General features: G+C 41.6%; 1 protein-coding gene across 1 annotated transcript in view; it reads right to left on the bottom strand.

Moving 5' to 3' along the window:
* The window catches only part of SLC17A5 (solute carrier family 17 member 5), a 57,762-nt gene extending 47,491 nt beyond the window's left edge, over positions 1 to 10,271 (bottom strand). Inside the window, exon 1 of the mRNA XM_047763819.1 lies at positions 10,067 to 10,271. Within this exon, the coding sequence (XP_047619775.1) occupies positions 10,067 to 10,160 (94 nt within the window). The 5' untranslated portion in view covers positions 10,161 to 10,271. The remainder of the gene's footprint in view (positions 1 to 10,066) is intronic.
* Positions 10,272 to 21,677: the final 11,406 nt, after the last annotated feature.

The raw sequence follows: 21,677 nt of genomic DNA, 5'->3' as shown, positions 1-21,677 counted from the left end.
GGGGGGGCTGTCATTAAAAGAATAATTTAGCTGATATTATCTAAATTACTAGAAAGGTCATTTCTTGGAAGTACACAAATTAATAAATCATGAATATTTTCCTTAGAATATTCTCAGATGAAGCATATCTAAAAACAGACATCAAAGAGAACTTGTTCCCAGTATTCGTAGTTTTGATAAACCTTTAACACATGAGAGCCTGAACTGTAAGACAATTTCTTAAAATGTGGAGGCAACATCTTTGTCAACTCTGCTTAAAAAAATCTACATTTCAGAGTCAAAAATGAATCCCTAATCCCTGTTTGCTGGCAAGATAAAAGAAAAAATTGGTAAGAGAATTTAATGGCATGCCTGTTTCTGAAAAACTACCTCGAAAATGGCCCCTAAGTACTTGAGTCTCCAGCATGCCACAGACACTACTGACCACGGATTAGCAGCAATCTCATTCCATACCTATCTCAGCACAAAAAAGTCACTGCCAAAGTCAGGGCATGAAGCTCTCCTGACTGATGTCTTACCTCGAAAAGCACCCCCCAAGGCTGGGTTTAAGTCAGAAGCCATGGTTAATACTTGAGGCTCTCCTCCTACACTAAATACATTTAAGAATCCAGAAGCACACTTCAGAGTCTATGACAGTTGCAGCCCCTCTGACAGTTGCTCAGTTGATCGCACTTAAAGGGCCAACAGTAAAAAGCACTGTGATTTAAAAAAAAAAAAGGAAGGCACAGTGGGTTGGAGGAACCAATAAAAGGAGGATCATGTGAGAGGAGGAGTTTGACCTATTTTCTACTCTAATTATATGTGTATGCACATATTTTCTCTTTTTGCTTCTTTTACTGAGTTGCATAACTAGATAGGGGATAAGAATTCAGGAAACTGACTTAAGGGTGACTGAGCCCTGAGTGACAATGGGAAAGTGGTCAAGCCAGGGTTTTACACCTTAAGTTTGGTCAGCAGTAAGTGTTTGATAATAGATGTTGAAAGAGCTAATGACAAGTTAAATATATATATACATATGACTATAACACATACTTGTATTTGGTAATGACATAGTAGCATTGTGTGTGTGTGTGTGTTTGCACGAGCACTTTCCCCTACTCAGGAATCCTGGTGTTTTCATGACCTAACCTCACACAAGAATACAATTTTCAGAGTACAAGTGTCTTGGTACTAAGCATTAATGAGCACAGCACAGCTATATTTAGGTGGATATTCATATACTGTGATTGAACTCACTTTCCTGTAAGTGCCCCCACATGTAACAAGTGCTATCAATTTTTCCTCTGTGCATGATTTTCATCTTTGAACACAGAACTGTCCATCTGGCATTCTTGGCTCTGTTTTCACGGGTACAGCTAGTATTAGAACTATGGCACCACTGCCACAGTCAGATCCAGACTGGTGGGAACTCTATTTCTGGCATCTTTTTTTTTTCCTTTTTTTTCTTTTTTGGCTGTCCCATGCATATGGTGTTCCTGGGACAGGGATCAGATTGGAGCTGCAGTTGTGCTGTGGCAACACCAATCCGCTGTGCCGCGGGGTGGGGATTGAACCTGTGACCTGGCTCTCCAGAGACACTGCCACTGATCCCGCTGCACCATGTGGCAGGAACTCCTAAGGGAACTCTTTCTTTCTTTCTTTCTTTCTTTCTTTCTTTCTTTCTTTCTTTCTTTCTTTCTTTCTTTCTTTCTTTCTTTCTTTCTCTTTCTTTCTTTTTCTTTTCTTTTTCTTTCCTTCTTTCCTTCTTTTTCTTTCTTTCTCTTTTTCTTTTCTTTTTCTTTCTCATGCGCTAGGGAAGTTCTCAGGAGCTAGGGGTTGAATTGGAGCTACAGCTGCCAGCCTATGACACACCCATAGCAACGCCAGATCCAAGCCATGTCTGTGACCTACACTGCAGCTCATGGCAACATCAGATCCTTAACCCACTGAGCGAGGCCAGGATTCAGACCTGTGTCCTCATGAATGCTAGTCAGATTCATTTCCGCTGAGCCACAATGGGAACTCCGGGAACTCTATTTATAAAGCTCTATTCACACTGCCTCTGCTACCTGACTCTAGATACTGCTGCTCTCTGCCTCAAACAAACGGGGAGCTGTCTAGTCATGGACAGTTCATAAGCTGCAAAGCATGTTTTAGAGGAGAGCACATTTTCTTTATCATTGCTCTGTGTTAGATAAGAATATACTGAGATGTCTGGATGGGAGACTCACAACCTTGCCATATTTGGGCAATTAAAAAGTATGACTCTGACTAATTTGGAGGAAGAAAAATTCAGATTTATGTACTGCCTGCTTTGCCCAGATATTATATACATGCTTCAGCGGAGGAATGATAAGATGTGATTTGTGGTTTAAAGAGCTTCTCTGGTTGCTGGAGATTACAAAGGGGAAGACGTGTGAAGAGGGGTAAGGGATGTAGACTCAAGGCGATCCCTTAAGGGACTATATAATCTTCCAGGAAAGAGATGGCAGTGCTTAAAGGAAAGCACAGGCAACGGAGACAAATGAGTGGTTCTGAGATCACTTTAAAGGCAGAATTGACAGATCTTGCCTACATATTGGATGGGGGGGAGGTTAGTGAAAGGGAGGAGTAAAGTTACCCTTACTCTAAATAAATTTATTTTATGCTACTCAGACTTGCAATGTTATTACTCCATTCTATCTGTATTCAAGTTAACTTATTTTACTGTAAGTTATCAGCTTCTCCCCAGATGATAACTGATTTGGACTATGATATATATATACCTCATCATGTGAATAAGACATGGGGCTAGAACCTTGGGAAGTGAAGGAAAGTGATTATTAATTGGAAAATCTGACCTAGAAGTTTTGGATCAGGCAACTTTAACTTTCAGAGGCACAGTCAATAGTCAGAAAAGAAAAAGCCAGCACAGATGTCACAAAGTATACGACTATGAGGTTTTAAGAAACATTAAAAATAAATGGCAACTAGCTTTATAAAAATGGTTGATTACAAATCAGTTGGAAAATTTTCATTTCGAGAAAGTAAGATGATAGAGCAAAATGTGCCAGTGAATTGGGCCAATGTTTGAAATTGGTCCAAAAGGAGCAGGCCTGCATGACGAGGAGAGAGAACACCCATGCCACACCGAAATCAAGTTCAAAGCAAAACCATGCTTGCAGAACGAACAAAGCACCCATCAAAACAATCATCAGCTTCTAAAACATGGTTAAAACTTAGGAATGTGAAGTGGGTGCAGTAGAAAGAACACAGGCTGACTGAGATTGGAGCAGACCTGGCCATGGATCTCATCTCTGATTTTCACCACTGTGTCTTTGGGGAAGTTAGTTCATAGTTTTCATTATTAGGTTTCTCAGCCCCCAAATGATACAACCACCACCTACCTCCCTGGGTCAGGTTTGGATCAGAGGAAAGAGTGACGGGCCCTCAGTAAAGGTGAGTTTCTTTCCTGCTCACTGTAAAGAAAGTTCTATCCACAAGATGGATAATTTGCAAACATTGGTACTTATGTGTAAGGTGGGACAAAGGAGCCACATGAATGTTCTGTGTGAGGGGTCAAAGAGGCTTCTGGGAGGAAGAGCACTTGTACAGAACCTTCATGGATGAACAGGAAGCCACCAGGCAGGTTAGGCAGTGACAGCAGTGCAACCAGAAGCAGAGGCAGGTATGAAGTGTGGAAACGAGAAGAGCAAGCACAGAAGGAGCAGGAGGTAGCAAATGGGCCGATGGCAGGCCTATGATGCTGTGGTGACTCTCAGTGGGACAGCAGCCCTGAGTTCAGTAACAAAAACAAGAGGTAATAATTGTGAGCACTATGTGCTTGAGCATTTTGCCTGTATTTGGGTTATAAAGATTAACTGAAGTGGGACAAGGAAATACTTGGAACAGTGCTTAGCACATAATACACCTGCAATAACTGCTAATTGTTATTAGTATTGCCTTTTCTGGATATTAGGACCTGAAGTAATTTGTTAGGGATCAAAGTTATTTCTCATTTGTGAGAAATCAGGACTTGCAGAAGTTCTCATTGCGGTGCAGTGGAAACAAACCTGACTAGTAACTATGAGGATGTGGGTTCGATCCCTGGCCTGCTCAGTGGGTTGGGGAACTTAGGACTTGAAAAAAGAAGGTGGCATTGAAGAGAGCAAGGGTGTGAGGTTCCCAGGGGAACATACAGGAGTAGGCAGACATCCCTGCAGAGCTGGTGGGAACAGCCTGCCCTTGTTTGTGACTCTGAAGCACTGCCTGGCTGTATACAGAGGAGAGCACCAGGTAAGCAGAGAGCACCACATTGGATGTGGAGACATAGTTGAGGGCAAGAGAATTTAGAGTACTGGCAAGAAAATACTGGACTCTGATTCTGACCTCAGAAGCAAGCAAAAGGGAGAGGGCTACTGGTTTAGGGAAATGCACATTAGAATATAAAAGCTCAGTGAGGGCAAGAGCTATTTTGTTCACTGCTGTAAACCTCTAGTGCCTCAGTGTCTGGGAGGCTTGGTATACAAATATTGGGAGGGGCTTAAAAGTACAGAAGTGTTTCTTGATGGCAGTTCACAATTCTACCTATGAAGTTCTCCTAACAATAGATGAAGCAGACAAAGCTTTTGTAGAAGCGTGAACTCTTCCATAAAAGATGCGGAGTCAGTGGGTGGAAGGTCCAAGTGAAACAAGTGAGCAGTCAAGGAGGAGCAGTTACATAGGAAGGGATCCCAGCTGTGGTTAAGGCAGTGACGGGCGATGACAAGGTCCTGGGGCAACTGAGGAGGGAAGGAAGTCATTAGAGAACTGAGGGGACATGGTGCTGGATGCGAAGTCACTCAAGACGATGGCAGGGATCAGAGTGAGGAGATGGAGGCGTGCCAGGTGGTAAAGCCTATGATGAATGGAGCCAAGTGCTGGGAAGGGGGCAGAGGAGGAAACCTCATAGGGGAAAGCGGTCTAGCCTAATGGCGTCAAGAGTGGAGGGTTCAACATGGAGTGGGGGGAGTCGATCCCACCAAGTACTCCAAGATGGGACAGCAGTGAGCAGAGAGTGGTGTGCTCAGAAGGCAGGTTTCAGTTGGAGCAAAGATTCATTGTGGAAGGGGCAGGCGAGGGGCAGCTGTATCTCCAATTAAACCCCTAGCCTGGAAACTTCCATATGCCTCGGGTGCAGCCAGGGAAAAGCAGAAATAAAATAAAATAAAATAGGTAATATCTAACTGGGCTCAGCCTGCATTATGAGTAATTCATTCCTGATAAATTCTTATGGATTTCTAGCTCCCAATATCTATTTACATGAAAAACACCAAATTCCATTAAAATGGACTCAGTTACTTTAATATTAACACTGATGCTCACAACATGACCCAAGGCTGTTCCCCTTCATTCTGTAACGTGCCTGCTGCCTACCAGCACTTTGAACCTTATACTGAAGACTATATTTACAAACAAATTAATTTGCAAAACACAAAGTTTGTGTAACTGAACCTTGAATGTAACCACCTGCCTTCCATCCCAAAAGGAGAGCAGAGGCAAAACACAACAACAAAATGAAATAAATCTCAGGATGTGCCATTGAAGCTAGAAAATCACAAGCTCCCACAGAGCATGAAGAATGATGATGCCCTTATTTTGCAGTGCCAGTTTCTCCGAGAAATGCAAATCCAAACAGTCTTCACTGGTGATGATGAAATGATAATAACAGTAATTAACACTATGTGCCAAACTCTAGTCCAAGCACTTTCTATTAGCTTATTTAATCCTCACAATAACCCTATGAATTAGGTGCATTATTTCCCCTGATTTATAGGCACAGAGAGGTTAGGTTAGTTTAGGTAATTGCTAAACCTCACCTCGCTAGTGAGTGGAACTAGGATTGGCAATTCGTCACCCTGCCTCCAGATTTACAAAACTGAATTCTCCTAATATGCATGAGCATATTTTTTTGGTGCAATGGTATTTTGAAAATCCGTTTAACTGAATAAAAGGCACATCTCATTCATACCAAAAAAACCCCTCCAACTAGTGGAAAGTGTGAGGAATTTTTATTGATGTTTATCAGTATTGAGCCGCCCTTCCCCTATCACTTTAGCATGCATCTCTGAAATTTACCCTGCTAGATAAAAGCAATTGCTTGAAAGACAAACATAGATGAGTTACTGAGAACTCTGACACATTCTGTCAACCTGAAAGTTATTAATTTTTAACATTACGGAAACATATCCTAATTTTAATAAAGCAGCACTACGCATAGCATAAAATCATGTCCTCTTATTCACGACAGAGTGGGAGAACTTTCAAATTTGTGAAGGATTCAACGAAAATGAGTAAGCACTTTGCAAATAGGAATTTCCCAAATGTAACGCAAATGTGGCAGTTCTGTGATGAGGAAGGAGGATGGGACTAAAATCCAAAAGAACTCTGGTTCGTTCTTAGCATGGCTGCAGTGATCTTTGGGAACTTAACCTCTTTGGCCTTCAATTGATTTACATATAAGATGATGCCCACCAGGAGTTCCCACTATGGTGCTGTGGGTTAAGAATCCGTCTCCAGCAGCTCAGGCTGCTGCATAGGAGGTGTGGGTTTGATCCTGGCCCCGAGCACTGGGTTAAAGAATCTGGTGTTGCTGCAGCTTGGATTCAATCCTGGTCTGGAACATTCCTATGCCCCAGATGCGGACATTAAAAAAAAAAAAAAAAATTGCCCACTAGATGGTAGTTAGTCTCCAAGGTCTTTCATCTGCTATAAAATTTATGACTGACATTTTATCAGCATTTCTCTTCTGAAAAACAAAACTATACACATTAGCTAATTTCATAGAGGTTTGTTCCAAAAACAAACATAAAATGTAAATAACACATATACACATACAGAAAGAGAAGTTTTAAGAAGTGCTAAAGATTTATTCCTTCCAGGTACCAGAAACTTTAAAAAACTTAACTCTGGATGGAAAGATTTTGTTTTGTTTTGTTTTAATACACTTACACTTTCTGAAATGTGGAAAGTAAACACATAGAACGTAATTTAAATAAGAAATTTAACTAAGGGTCATCTTGTTTCTCCTATTAGATGTACACAGTAGATACTATTACTGAAGCAAGAACAGGTGGCACTACTGTGAGTAAATGAAGTAACGTCTAGTGCCTCTTATAAAACTGCTATACTGTCTTTGTCTCTTCCATCTCTTCTTCTGGTGCTCCTCTCTTGTCCTCCTGCTTAAATCACCCCAGACACAGAGCTTAATTTAAAATATCATTGAGAACCCAACCACGATCCATGAGGATGTGGGTTCGATCCCTGGCCTTGCTCAGTGGGTTAAGAATCTGGCATTGCCCCAAGCTACGGCACAAATCACAGATGTGGCTTGGATCCTGCATGGCTGTGGCTGTGGCATAGGTCGGCAGCTGCAGCTTCAATTCCATCCCTAGCCTTGGAACTTCCATATGCTGCAGGTGTGGGCCTTAAAAAAAAAAAAGATATTGTTGACTAATGCAATACTCTGTAACTGTAGGCTTCTCTTCTCTAAAATTCCTATATTTTAAACAGCAAAAAAAAGAAGTATTGCTGTTATTTTTACTTCACATTTGCTCTCCAGTGGGTATGTAAAGAGTGAAAATAAGAGAAAGGGTTATAATGAAGACAGCCACCTCAAGATCTATACACTCAACCCAGAAATCAAGCCAGCTGCTGTATAGCACTGGGAACTATATCTTGTTACTTATGATGGAGCATGATGGAGGATAATGTGAGAAAAACAATGTATATATTTGTGTGACTGGGTCACTTTGCTGAACAGTAGAGAAAACTGACAGAACACCGTAAACCAGCTATAATGGAAAAAAAATAAAAATAATTTAAAATAAAAAATAAAAAATAAATCAAGCAGGGATTATTTTGCAAAGCAATGAGTTAATTTTTTTTCTTTTTCAATCTACTCTATGAGACATATTTTACATACAATAACCTGCACCCATTTCAAGTGTTCAGTTTGGTGAATCCTGACAAATGTATACATATCCACACCCTAATCAAGACGCAGAACTTTTCCATCACCCCGAAAAGTACCCTAGTGCCTCTCTGCAGTCAATTCCTTCTTGCCTGTAGCTTCCAGGAGACCACTGATCCGCTTCCTGTTATTACAGATTAGTTTTGCTTCTTTGGAACTTCATACTGATGGAATCAGACTTTAATATGGTGGGTTTTTTTTTTTTTAAGGGCCGCACCTGTGGTATATGGAGGTACCCAGGCTAGGGGTCCAATCAGAGCTGCCAGCTTACACCACAGCTCACAGCAATGCCGGATCCTTAACCCACTGAGCAAGTCCAGGGATCAAACCCTTGTCCTTATGGATACTCGTCAGGTTTGTTAGCGCTGAGCCATTATGGGAACTCCGTGGTGGTTTCTTTTGGATCTGAGATTTGTCCACGTTGTTATATGTATCAGTAGTTTCTTTTTATTACTGAGAATCTGTGGATATACTACAATTTGTTTATCTATTCACCTGTCGATGGAATGTTGGGCTGTTTTCAGTTCTTTACTATTTTGAATGAAGCTGCTACAGACATTGTGTAGCATATGGTATGTCTGTATAACTTTAAAATAGATGGCCAAACTGTTTTTCAAAGTAGTTGTACCCTCCTTCATTCTTACTAACAAAATATCAGAATTCGTTATTCCATATGTTTGCCAATATTTGGTATCTTGAGGTATTTTAACTTTAGCCATTCTAGTAGTTGTATAATGGCTCACTATGGTTTTAATATGCATTTTCCTGATAATTAATGATGTTTAACATTTGAGCTAAAATTTGATTATACATTTTTTCCCAATTGCCACAGAATATAGTAGTCTCCAGAGAATATCTATATTACAGTATTTGTTTCTGTATTTCTACACTAGATTACTGTACAGAAGAGAATTATATAAATCTCATAGCGCACAGAAAATGATCAGTTTATGGAACTAAGTCCGACTTCCAGGTAAAACATCACTATGATACAGTATTTACATTAAGCTTCCAGGAAAATAGGCTCCCAGCTGCCAGATGGAGCTACAGTGTTGCGACCTCTACCGCCACCATCTGGTAACGTTAAAAACAAATTTAAAAGATGCACAGACTATACAGGTCTTGGTGGAGAAAGGTCAAATTTCTAAGTCAACTCTGTTTCTCATGTTTCTTTTTCATGTTCCTCTGTTTCCTCTTGAAGGTATAGAATGTCTGCAAACTGATTTATTTTTTAGTTTTAATTTCTTTAAAAAAAGTATCAAATAGCAATCTATTTTAATTTCCCTAAATTCTGGGAAGATGTGTTTGTTCCTCCTTTTCCATTTGTTGCAAGATTTGGGCAAATTACTTTAGAGCTTTATGGAGAGCTTGCCTATCTTGAGGATAACCTGTCTCCTAACTTAAATCATAGACTGCTACGACTTAGCTATAGAGGGGAAAAAAAGGTATGCAATACATTTTTTCTCTTACTGCATAATTTCAAGATATTCGCTCACCGGTTATCCAATAATTTCCCTCTATTTACTCACAAATGTTGCCTCAGCCCGTTTTCGTCTCCCTTCCACGCCTAGGGAGCTCGCTACCAGATCACATGCCGAGGAGCAGCTGTGGCAACCTGGCAGCGACAGGGAGGAAGAGCCGCGGCTCGATCCCACCCTCTACCCTTCAATTGCAGGTTTCCTCCAGTTCACTCTTCCCCAGGATCCTCCGCTTCGCCCTCTGACCATTAATTTCCAGATTCTTCCCCAGTTCGTCTTCCATGGGGTTCCCTGCCCAATACTACCAAAAATCGCCGGGAGCCCAGAGCCCGCAGCGTCCAGCTGCCTTAGGCCCCGCCTTAGGTCCGCCGGCTGCACCTGCCGAGGCCCCGGGGCCGCACCTGCCGAGGCCCGGGGGCTTCCGCCCGGCCCGGCTTGGCCTCACAGTCCCATCCGCGCCCTGGGCCCCAGAGCGGCTTCTGAGCACCCGAGCTGGGAGGGCTGCGTGCGGCCCTGAGTGGGCTCCTGGTCCTCAGTCCCCTGTGGCCTAAGCATCTCTGGACACCCCCATCTTGGGACCACCGCCCGCCCGAGCTTCCTCGGTCGAGCCGCTGCTCACCGGTTTCCGCCCGCGGGGCGTGCTGCAGGAGCGGCGTGCAGTCCGAGCCCTCCTCACAGTCGCTCGGGGTCGTGTCGGGGACCGGGGACTTCATGACGCCTCCGCGGAGCTGCTGTGCAAACCACCCCGCGGAAGAGAGCTTCGGTGGTACTGCCAAAACCCCCCGGCAGCGCAGGGCCGCTGGCACCGCCCCTCGCCTGCCCTGCCCACCAGCCCCGTCCAGTCACAGGCCCCGCCCTTCGGTCTCGTCCTGTCACAGGCCCCGCCCATGGCAGCACGCAGGCCCCGCCCCCGCCGCCATCTTCGCTCAGGCTGCTCTGCTGGCCGGGCGTCAGCTTGCGAGGTGCAGGCTCTCCCTTTTCATCCGCTGGCCGCAAGGTCTAGGCTGGCCGGGTCGCTGGCGCCCTCAAGGATGGTGCTCACCTCCTGTGCGCTGCCTTGTGAAGCTTGGGGCTGCCCCTCTGGGAGCAGGGGTGGCTGGGAACCCGGAGGCGGGTGGCGGGGGCTTAAATCTCGCATTGTTAAGGGGAGGGCTTGGACCAAACTGGGGTGGGTGGTGTGTTTGTGTTCAGTTAAAGTAGTGAATTGCCATGAATATTAGCAACCCTGGTAGCATGTTGCCCCGAGGATCGCTTTTGAGGAGGAAAAACAGTGACGAGAAACATTGTTGAATCCTATGCAGTTGCCCATTTTGTAGGTCAAATAACCCAATAACAGCAGTTTCATACTTTCACCCTATGGAATCATCTGACGTATATGTTATGTCTCCACAGATCTAATTGGAACAGGTTCGCTTGGCATTTGCTAAGCTAGAAGCACTAAGAAAATGCACTGGCCTGCCTTGGGGGGTTGGAGTGGGGGTGGAACAGAGCTGTTGTGACCACAGGCAGTTATCGTGGGTAAGAATGAACTGGAGATGAAAGGGAAAATAACATAAGGAGATGCTCTTCAAGAGTTCGCTGTAGGTGGGAAGGCTCAAAAGCCGCCGGTGCAGTCAGCCAGGTCCGAAGAGTGGCCAGGTGGAAACAAGTTGAGAGGGTCCATTGGGAAGGGTGGCACCTGCAGGCATCTCTGACCTCCAGATGGTAAATGCTAGGAAGGTTATCATGTTAAAACTAGAACAAGGCCTTGTTCCTGAGTTTACTGAAATCATCATGTAGATTTTAAACTCTGAGGATTCTGGCCCTTTGGGAATCTTGTAGAGCAATGCCACTTAAACCTGAATGCAGGAAATCACCAAGGCAGTTCCTTTTAAAATGCAGGTTCAGCATTAGCAGGTGTGATGTGGTGGTTTAATTAAACATTTAAAAAATCATTATATGGCTTTTATTTTTTAAATTTAATTTTAATTTTTTACATTTTTGGGCCACCCAGCAGTCTCAGGCCAGGGCTCAGACATGAGCCACAGCAGCGGCAATTCTGGATCATTATAACCCACTGTGCCAGGCCAGGGATGGAACCTACCTCCTGGTGCTGCAACCAACCTCATTGTACTACAGTGGGAAATCTGTTTTTTATTTCTTAATTTGTTAATGTGGTAAATTACATTGATTTTGCAGAACTGGGATATAGTTGATTTTCAATATATTAGTTTCAGGTATGCAACCTAGTGATTCAAAATTTTCATAGATTATACTCCATTTAAAGTTATTAGAGGTACTCCTGTTGTGGCGCAGGGGAAACGAATCTGACTAGGAACCACGAGATTGTGGGTTCAATCCCTGGTCCCCACTCGGTGGGTTAAGGATCTGCCATTAATGTGAGCTGTGGTGTAGGTTGCAGATGCGGCTCGGAGCTGGTGTTGCTGTGGCTGTAGTGTAGGCGGCAGCTGTAGCTCCAATTCGACCCCTATCCTGGGAAGCTCCATATGCTGTGAGTGTGGCCCTAAAAAGCAGAAAAAAAAAGTTATTATAAAATGTTGGCTACGTTCCCTGTGCTGTGCATCTTTGTAGCTTATTTATTTTATGCCGAGTAGTTTGTATCTCTGAACCTGCTACCCCTGTCTTGCCCCTCCCCCTGGTACCTTATCCCCACTGATTTGTTCTCTCTATCTGTGAGTCGGTTTCTGTTTTGTTATATTCATTTATTTGTTTTATTCTTTAGAGTCCACATATACGTGATAACACAGTATTTGGTGACAGTTAATTTTATGTCAACTTAAAAGGAGGATGTTTTTGAATGAGGTTAACCTTTAGATCGGTGAACTCTGGGTAAAAGGAGATTGCCTGCTGTCTTGTGAGTAGACCTTATTCACTTAATCTAAGGCCTGAATAGAAGGAGAAGACCTACCCTCTGAACAAGGAGGAATTCTCTAGCAGACTGCCACAGACTTCATTTGCCCTGTGGGTCTTTAGGCTGCCAGCCCATACTGCAGATTTGGACTTGCCAGCCTTCATAATTGCATGAAACAGTTCCTTATAATAATTCTGACACACACACCACACCCTTTTGGTTCTCTTTTTCTGATGGACCCTGACTGGACTATCTGGGATGGGACTGGGAATCTGTAGGGAGCTCACAAGTGACCACACTCTGAATAGCAAGGTTATAAAGGGAATAAAGGTTCCAATAGACTTGAAAGATTTCAAACAGAGACAGGTCCTTTTTATTTTTATTTTTTATTTGTTTATTTATTTTGTTTTTGGGAGGTGGAAGTTCCTGGGCCAGGGCTTATACCTCATCACAGCAGCAACCCAGGCTGCTTCCATGACAATGCCAGATCCTTAACCTGCTGTGCCACAGCCTTAAGGGAACTCCAGGTGGTCCTTTTTAAATTTTTTAAAAATTTTATTGTTTCTTTTTATGACTGTACCTATGGCCTATGGAAGTTCTTGGGCCAGGGGTCAAATTGGAGCTGCAGCTGTGGCCTTGTGCCATGGCAACACTGGATCCTTAACACTGGATCCTTACCCACTGAGCCAAGCCAGGGATGGGACCTGCATTCCCTTAACCCGCTGAACCACAATGGGAACTCAGGTCTCTTTTTAAAACTAAAACCAAACAAACAAACCAACCGCCAAACAAAAGCCCCCCACACTTTTTATTTTAGAAGTTTTAGTTTATAGTTAAGTCATGGAGCTAGTCCAAGGAGTTCCATACCTGTTGTTAAGATCTTACATTAGTATGATGTACTGATTACAACTAATTAGCCAATATTAATAGATAACTCTTAACTGGAGCTCACACTTTATTTTCAGATTTCTTTAGTTTTTACCTAATGTCCTTCTGTCCTAGGATTCTATCCAAGATGCCACATTATATTTAGTCATTGCATTTCCTTGGGCTCCTCTAAACTGTGACAGTTGCTCAGACTTTCCTTATTTTTGCTGACCTTGACAGTTTGGTAGAATACTGGTAGGTTTTGAAGAAACTCTCTCAATTTGGGTTTGTTTGATATTTTTATTATGATTAGACAGGGTTTATGGGTTTTTGAGAGAAACCCCAAAGGGATAAAGTGCTGTCCTCACTATGTAATTTCAAGGGAATGTGCTGTTAGCATAACTAATCATTGATTGTTATCACTGGTGATAAACTTCATCACATGCCTCAGGTGGTGTCTGTCAGGTTTTTCCTCATGTAAAGTTCCTCTTTTTCCCCCATCACCCCATTCTTTTCTCTCTAGAAGGAAGTCAGTATGTGCTGGGTGTGACTTTAGGCTTCACCTCTTTGGGGGGGCAGAATTTTTTTGTATGGGGAATGTCTCAGTTCTCTCCTATTTGTTTTTTTATTCCATCAATCATTTACTTATGTTAGTTAGTCTTACAGTTATTTATTTTATACTTTGGGTTATAGTCCTTTTTTATTTTTATTTTTGCTTTTTATGGCCACACCTGCAGCATATGGAAGTTCCTGAGCTAGGGGTTGAATCAGAACTGCAGCTGCACAGCCATAGCCACGTGGTATCCAAGCCACCTCCATGACCTACACTACAGCTTCTGGCAACACAGATCCTTAACCCACTGAGTGAGGCCAGGGATCGAACGCAAGTCCTTATGGATACTAGTCAGGTTCTTAACCCGCTGAGCTAAAACAGTAACTCCTATAGTCCAATTTTATTGCGCAAATGGTTCCAGCTTTGGTTACTGGGAGCTCTTTCACTGGGCCCCGTGTCCCTTTTCCAAGCCCCCCATTGTGGTTTTGAGCATTGCTTTAACTTCTGTTACAGGCTGTCCCTGCTCCTGCTGTCTCTAAGGTGAGTGATGCTACAGACCAATGTGAGGGATGCCACAGACCAAGGTGGGAGCTGCTTGTACTTCTTGCTACTATGTTGTCAATGATTCCAGGCACAGAGGAGGTTTTTGTTTTGTTTTGTAATTTTCCCAAGAGGATTTTTTTTAAGTGTAAGATAACAGCTTTTTTTGGCATTTGATTCCTGACTACTCACTGCTGTAAAAGATTGTTATTGATGTTATTTATTTTTTAGTTGCTTATTCCTTCCTTTACCAACATTCTAAACCAGTATTGTTCAGTACAAATATAATGCAAGCCACGTGTGTAATTTAAATTTTTTTAGTAGACACATTAACAAGAAACAAAAAACAAAAAAGGTGAAATTAATTTTATAATGTACATTATTTAACTCAATAAATCAAACATTTTACCAATTCAACATCAACTCAAAACACTTGATGAGATATGCTACATTCTTTTTTTTTTTTTTTTGTCTTTTGTCTTTTTAGGGCCGCATCCATGGCATATGGAGGATCCTGGGGTAGGGGTCCAATTGGAGCTACAGCTGCCAGCCTATGCCACAGCCACAGCAATGCCAGATCTGAGCCAAGTCTGTGACCCATACCACAGCTCAAGGCAATGCCAGATCCTTAATCCACTGAGTGAGGCCAGGGATTGAACCTGCAACCTCATGGAGCTAGTTGAGTTCGTTCACCACTCAGCCATGACACAAACTCCCTTTTTTCTTTTTTTAAATATTAAATCTTCAAAACTTAGTGTGTATGTTGCATTTATACCACATCTTTATTAAGACCAGCCAAGTTGCAGCTGTTTCATAAGCACATGGGCTACCATTTTGAACTACTACAATTGTACTCAATTGTAGACCATTTGAAGGCTTATTTTTTTCCCTCAAATTCTAACTTTGCATGGGAAAAGAATATCTTCTGAGCAGAGTGCCTAGTTCAAAAGACTCTAGCTCCTCCGTAAAATGAAGATTATAATAGAAACAATTATTATTGTTAAACAACTCTAGGGTTATTATAAGGAATAAAAAAGATAATGCATGTAAATCGTGGCATATGGTAGGTAATAAGTCTCTATGTATTAGCTATTACCATTTTTATTAAGTTTTTGGAAAATGGCTCACCCATTTATTTATTATTTATAACTAAATATAGTTTGATCTACAATGTTGTGTTAGTTACTGGGGTATAGCAAAGTGATTCAGTTACATATTTTATAAATTCTTTTTATTATAGTTGATTTGCAGTGTTCTTAAATTTCTGCTATACAACAAAGTGACCCAGTTCTGTATATATATATTCTTTTTCTCATAATATTTTCCACCATGTTCCATTGTAAGTGATTAGATGTAGTCCTATCCAGGATCTCATTGCCTATCCACTCCAAATGCAATAGTTTGCATCTATTAACCCCAAACTCCTGGTCCATCCCCCTCCCTCCCCCTCCCTCTTGGTAACCACAAGTCTGTTCTCTATGTCCAGGAGTTTGTTTCTTTTCTGTAGTTAAGTTCATTTGGACTGTATTTTAGATCCCACATATAAAGGATATCATATGGTATTTGTCTTTCTCTTTCTGACTTACTTCACTGAGTATGAGAATTTCTAGTTACATCCATGTCACTGCAAATGGCATTATTTTCTTGAAAAAGTACATTTTTAAACAATGAATGCATTCTTTGGTTTTGATTTGTGGTTGCCCTGTTTTTCAAGTATGTTAACCCCTTCCTATATCTGCTTGCTTTAGCCTGATGCTCAATCACATTCGAACAAAAAAGAGTCGAAATTTCCTTACTTTCCTTCCCCACATTTTATGATTTTGATGTCCTTTTTTACATATTCATCTTTGTCCCTTTGCTCTTCCTTGTGTTTATCATCACTTTAACAAGCAGGAATTTTCTTTTTCTTTTTGTTTCTGTAGACTGGCCTATTTGAGTGATTACTTTCCAGTTGTGATTTCCTCCATCCTATATCTTCTTACTTCTTTCCTATTTAGAGAAGACCTTTCAATATTTCCTTTACAATGGGTTTAGTATTGCTGTATTCTTTTAGTTTTTATTTTTTGGAAAAATTCTTTATTTCTCCTTCTAATTATTTATTTATATTTTATTTTTTTTGCTTTTTAGGGCTGCACCTGTGGCATATGGAAGTTCCCAGGCTACGGATCAAATCGGAGCTACAGCTGCTGGCCATAGCAACTTGGGATCTGAGCTATGTCTGCGACCTACACCACAGCTCACGGCAATGCCAGATTTTTAACCCCCTGAACGAGGCCAGTGATCAAACTGCATCCTCATGGATACTAGTCAGATTCCCTTCCACTGTACCACAACAGGAATTCCTCCTCCTTCTAGTTAAATGATATTCTTGTTGGTTAGAGTATTCTGGGCTGCAGTATTTTCCCTTTGATTTATTTTATTTTATTTTTTTGTATTTTAGGGCCACACCCTCAGCATATGGAGGTTCCCAGGCTAGGGACTGAATTGGAGCTACAGCTGCCAGCCTACACCACAGCCAGAGCAACTCATGACCCGAGCCGTGTCTGCGACCTATACCACAGCTCACAGCAATGCCAGATCCTTAATCCACTGAGCGAGGACAGGGATCGAACCTGCATCCTCATTTTCCCTAGTCAGGGTTGCTACCACTGAGCCACGATGGGAACTTCCCAGTTTTTCCCTTTTAGAACTTTAAATGTATCTCACCACTCTCTTCTGACCTGCAGTGCTTCTATAGAGAAATCAGCTGATAGCCTTATAGGGGTTCCCTTATAATTAATTTTTTTTCCTTGCTCCCTCTAGAGTTCTCTCCTTATCTTTAACTTTTGCCATTACTATTATGTCTTGGTATGGGCCTGTTTGAGTTCAACTTGTTTGGGGCCTTCTGTGCTTCCTGTATCTTGATATATGTTTCCTTTAGATTTGGAAAGTTTTCAGCCATAATTTCTTCAAATGTATTTTCAATCTCCTTTTCTTTTTTTTTTTCTCCTTCTAGAATCCCTATTATACATAGATTGGTCTGCTTTATATTATCCTATTGATCTCTTATGTTGCATTAATGTTTTTTCATATGGTTTTCTATCTGCTGTCCTTAATTGGGTTATTTCCATTATTCTATCTTCCAAGTCACTGATTTGTCCCTCTACATTATTCATTCTGCTCCTCAGTACCTTTAACTCAGCTTACATCTCTGCAAGTGAATTTTCTAATTTTCCTCAGCTCCTCCTTATATTTCTAGTTCCTTTCTAAAGTAATCTGCATTACTGTTCATATCTGCTCTTAATTCATTCATATCCATTTTTTAATTTCTTCAGAATTTTCACTATCACCTTTTTGAACTTGGTGTCTTTTAGGCTGCAGAGGTCTATTTCATTGTTTGCTCCTTCAGAAAATTCTCCTGTTCTTTATTATTTATTTATTTATTTATTTATTTTTGTCTTTTTGCCATTTCTTGGGCCGCTCCCAAGGCATATGGAGGTTCCCAGGCTAGGGGTCTAACTGGAGCTGCAGCTGTCAGCCTACGCCAGAGCCACAGCAACACAGGATCCGAGCTGCGTCTGCAACCTACACCACAGCTCTTGGCAACGCCGGATCGTTAACCCACTGAGCAAGGCCAGGGACCGAACCCGCAACCTCATGGTTCCTAGTCGGATTCGTTAACCACTGCGCCACGATGGGAACCCCCTCCTGTTCTTTTAACCTAGAATGGTTCCTGAGCCTCTTCATTTTGCTTATATTTTTCTTATTCTGTGAGTTCAGCAAAAACAGCTGCTGTAGTCTTGGAAGGCTATTTTGGTTTGGATGCTTGCTTTCTCTTTCCTCAGTGTCTGTAGGCTGTTATCCCCATGCTGGTGTACAGCCTGCATGTGCTTCCAGGGAGTTGGAAGAAATGGGCAGGGCTAGTAGCCAGTGTCAGGTTGCTCGGCCCTTGACAGTGGTGGGGACCCATGAGGAGGTGGCACAGGCTGCTCCTGGTTGCAGGGCCCTGAGAGGTGGCAGTGACCCTCAGGCAGGGGTAGGCGGTGACCAGAGCCTTTGGCAGTGACAGCCACAGGATATTCCTAGGGGAGGAACACTGGTGGTGCTCAGTGGTAGTGCCTAGGGGAGGAACACTGGGTGGTGCTCAGTTGTAGTGTCTTCCTCTGTGATAACCCCTGAGGTGACTGGAGCCATAGGTGATGCCTGTTCATGGACCCCTAGTGGTGGTGGACCACACTCACCTCTGGAGTCTGAGATGGCTGGGTCAGTTTGCCCCCATTTCCCATAGCCCACGCAGGAGGGACCCTGCTGCCTGAGAACCCACTCATGCACAGAGAAGGATATTCCTATTGCAGTCCTGCCCCTCCTCCCTCACTCCCTTGGTTGTGGTGCTCTGCTCCCCAGCACATGGCACATTGCTCCCTAGCCCCAAGGCTGTCTCCACACAGCAACCCTAGTTCTCTCCCTAGAACTGACCTCCAGAGCCTGAGTCTCAGCACCCAGCCCCTGACCAAGTGTCTCAGGGCAGTGGTGTCCAGGGCAGTGGTGCTGATGGTCTGTGTGGCTCTCACTCTGCTTTGACCTCCTCAGTCTGGCTGCTGCACTTTTCTCTAGGGCTTTGATCTTCCCTCTCCATCTTGGCTGATCTCCCCGCCAATTAAGTGGGCTCCCAGGGTGCAGATTTCTTTCCTCTTTCACAGCTCCCTCTCAGGAGTGCTAGACCCATACTAATTCCCTTTTTCTCTCTTCTCTCCCTCATTTTTTTTTTCCCCTTTTGTTCTACCCAGTTATGTGGAGAGTTTCTTGCCCTTTTTGGAAGTTTAATATCTTCTGCCAGTAGATGTTCTGTGCAAATCGTTCTACATGTAGATGGGATTTTTGGGTTTTTTGATGTGTTTTTGGGAGAAGGTGAGCACCATGTCTTACTCCTCTGCCATCTTCATCCCACCTCTATAAATTCTTTAGCATAATATTTTCCATTACAGCTTACTACAGGATACTGAATACAGTTCCCTGTGCTATACAGTAGAATCTTGTTGTTTATCTATTTTATTTTATTTTATTTTATTTTATTTTATTTTATTTTATTTTATTTTATTTTATTTTATTTTATTTTATTTTATTTTATTTTATTTTATTTTATTTTATTTTATTTTATTTTATTTTTAGGGCTGCTCCTGAGGCATATGGAAATTCCTAGGCTAGGGGTTGAATTGGAGCTGCAGCTCTGAGCCTACGCACAGGTGAAGCAACACAGGATCCGAGCCTTGTCTATAACCTACACCACAGCTCATGGCAACGCTGGATCCCTAACCCACTGAGCAAGATCAGGAATTGAACCTACATCCTCATGGATACTAGTTGGATTTGTTTCCACTGCACCACAATGGGAACTCCCTATTTATATGTTTTGTATAGTAGTTTGTATCTGCTAATCCAAAATTCCCAATTTATCCCTCCCCCACCCTCTTTCCCCTCCGGTAACCATAAGTTTGTTTTCTATGTCTCTGAGTTTGTTTCTATTTTGTAAATAAGTTCATTTGTGTCATATTTTAGATTCCACAAATAAGTGATATCATATAATATTTGTCTTTCTCTTTCTGACTTACTTCACTTAGTATGATAATCTCTAGTTGCATCCATGTTGCTGCAAATGGCGTTATTTCATTCTTTTTCATGGCTGAGTAATATTCCATTATATATGTATACCACATCTTCTTTGTCCTTGGACATTTATGTGTTGTTTTCATGTGTTGACTACTGTAAAAAGTGCTGCTATGAATGTTGGGGTGCATGTATATTTTCAAATTAGAGATCTCTCCAGATATATACTCAGGAGTGTGATCACCAGATCATATGGCAACTTTATTTTTAGTTGTTAAAGGAACTTCCATACTGTTTTCCATAGCAGTTGCTGCAATTACATTCCTTTCAACAATATAGAGGAGCTCCATTTGGATTTTCATTATACCTCTTTTTTTTTTTTTTTTGCTTTTTTTAGGGCCACACCCACAGCATATGGAAGTTCCCAGACTAGGGGTCCAATCAGAGCTGCAGCTGCTGGCCTATACCACAGCCACAGCAATGCAGGATCTAAGCTGTGTCTGCAACCTACACTACAGCCCATGGCATCGCTGGATCTTTAACCCACTGATTGAGGCCAGGAATGGAACCCGCATCCTCATGGATCCTAGTCAGGTTTGTTAACCACTGAGTCACAAAGGGAACTCCTAATTATGCCTCCTTTAAAATACTTATCACATTCTATCTGGAATTACATGGTTAGTAGTTGCCTGTGTGGCTGTTTTAGTTCCTTTTTGTGACTGTAGGTGTCCTAGGAGTTGGTACCATGTTTCATTTATCTTTGTGAGCTGAGAAGTTCCTAACTGTGCTTCTTTCACTGTGCATATCATGTTTTCACAATGCCTTATCATGTTGGCCTTGGTGAGACAACCAAGGTGAGAATTCAAGTAGAAAGGAATATGCAGGGAGTAAAAATCTCAATGGAGAGACACATATTTGAACCACTAAATTTAGAAATAGTAAAATTGGTAAAGGATTTTTTTTTGATGAACAGTGTGGTCCTATAAAATCATCCTTTCTTTATCCCAGCTTTTCTTCTAAAATAAATAATCATAATTACAAATTATGATGATTATTGAGATATAATGATTATTGAGATATTTTATTCGTTTTATTTTTTTTAATTAAAAATTTTTTTTTTTTTGCCAAACTCGAGAGTTAATCATCTGAGAGTTAATTTCTTTGGGTTAATTTCAAAATTCTTTTCATTTTATGGTTTTGAATCTCTAGGATTTAGTAACTTTTCTTTAAGGTATATCATATTATTATGTGATATTTTTCCATTTGGAGACATTTTCCTTATAGAATTCTGCTAAAGCAGTTAAATTCCATTGATCATTTTTTTCTCAAATTAGCTTTCTAACTTATATAGAGCATTAGTCAAAATATTTGCTCAGAAAATAGACTTTTGAAAAGGAGAAACATTAAAACTTTAAGTACTACACAGATCAGTGTAACTAAAACAGTGACCTAATGCAATTTAAAAAATTGTTTTATTTTATTTGATTTACAGTGTTCCATCTAATGTAATTATTTAAGGAGGAGGTTTAAAATGTTTTTAAAGAATCAGATTAGTAGGAAAATTTCTACAAGTCTAAGGTTTCTATTTTCCTTATGATACACCCCCTTTCAGGCATCAAAATTCCTGATTTCAAACTTTATTGCAATGCTGTAGTAATTGAAATGGATGGTACTGGCATAAAAATAGAAACCATAGACCACTGGAATAGAATTGAGATCCCAGAAATAAGCCCACCCTTACAAGGCCAACTAATATTTGACAGAGGTGCCAATGATAGCCTCTTCAATAACTGGTTTGGGAGAACTGTATAAGTACATGCAGAATAGTGAAGTTGG

The sequence above is a fragment of the Phacochoerus africanus genome, chromosome 2 (genome assembly GCF_016906955.1).
Source record: "Phacochoerus africanus isolate WHEZ1 chromosome 2, ROS_Pafr_v1, whole genome shotgun sequence".
NCBI lineage: Eukaryota > Metazoa > Chordata > Mammalia > Artiodactyla > Suidae > Phacochoerus > Phacochoerus africanus.
Note: the sequence above shows the minus strand (reverse complement) of the source record. Positions and strands in the feature narration are given on the sequence as shown.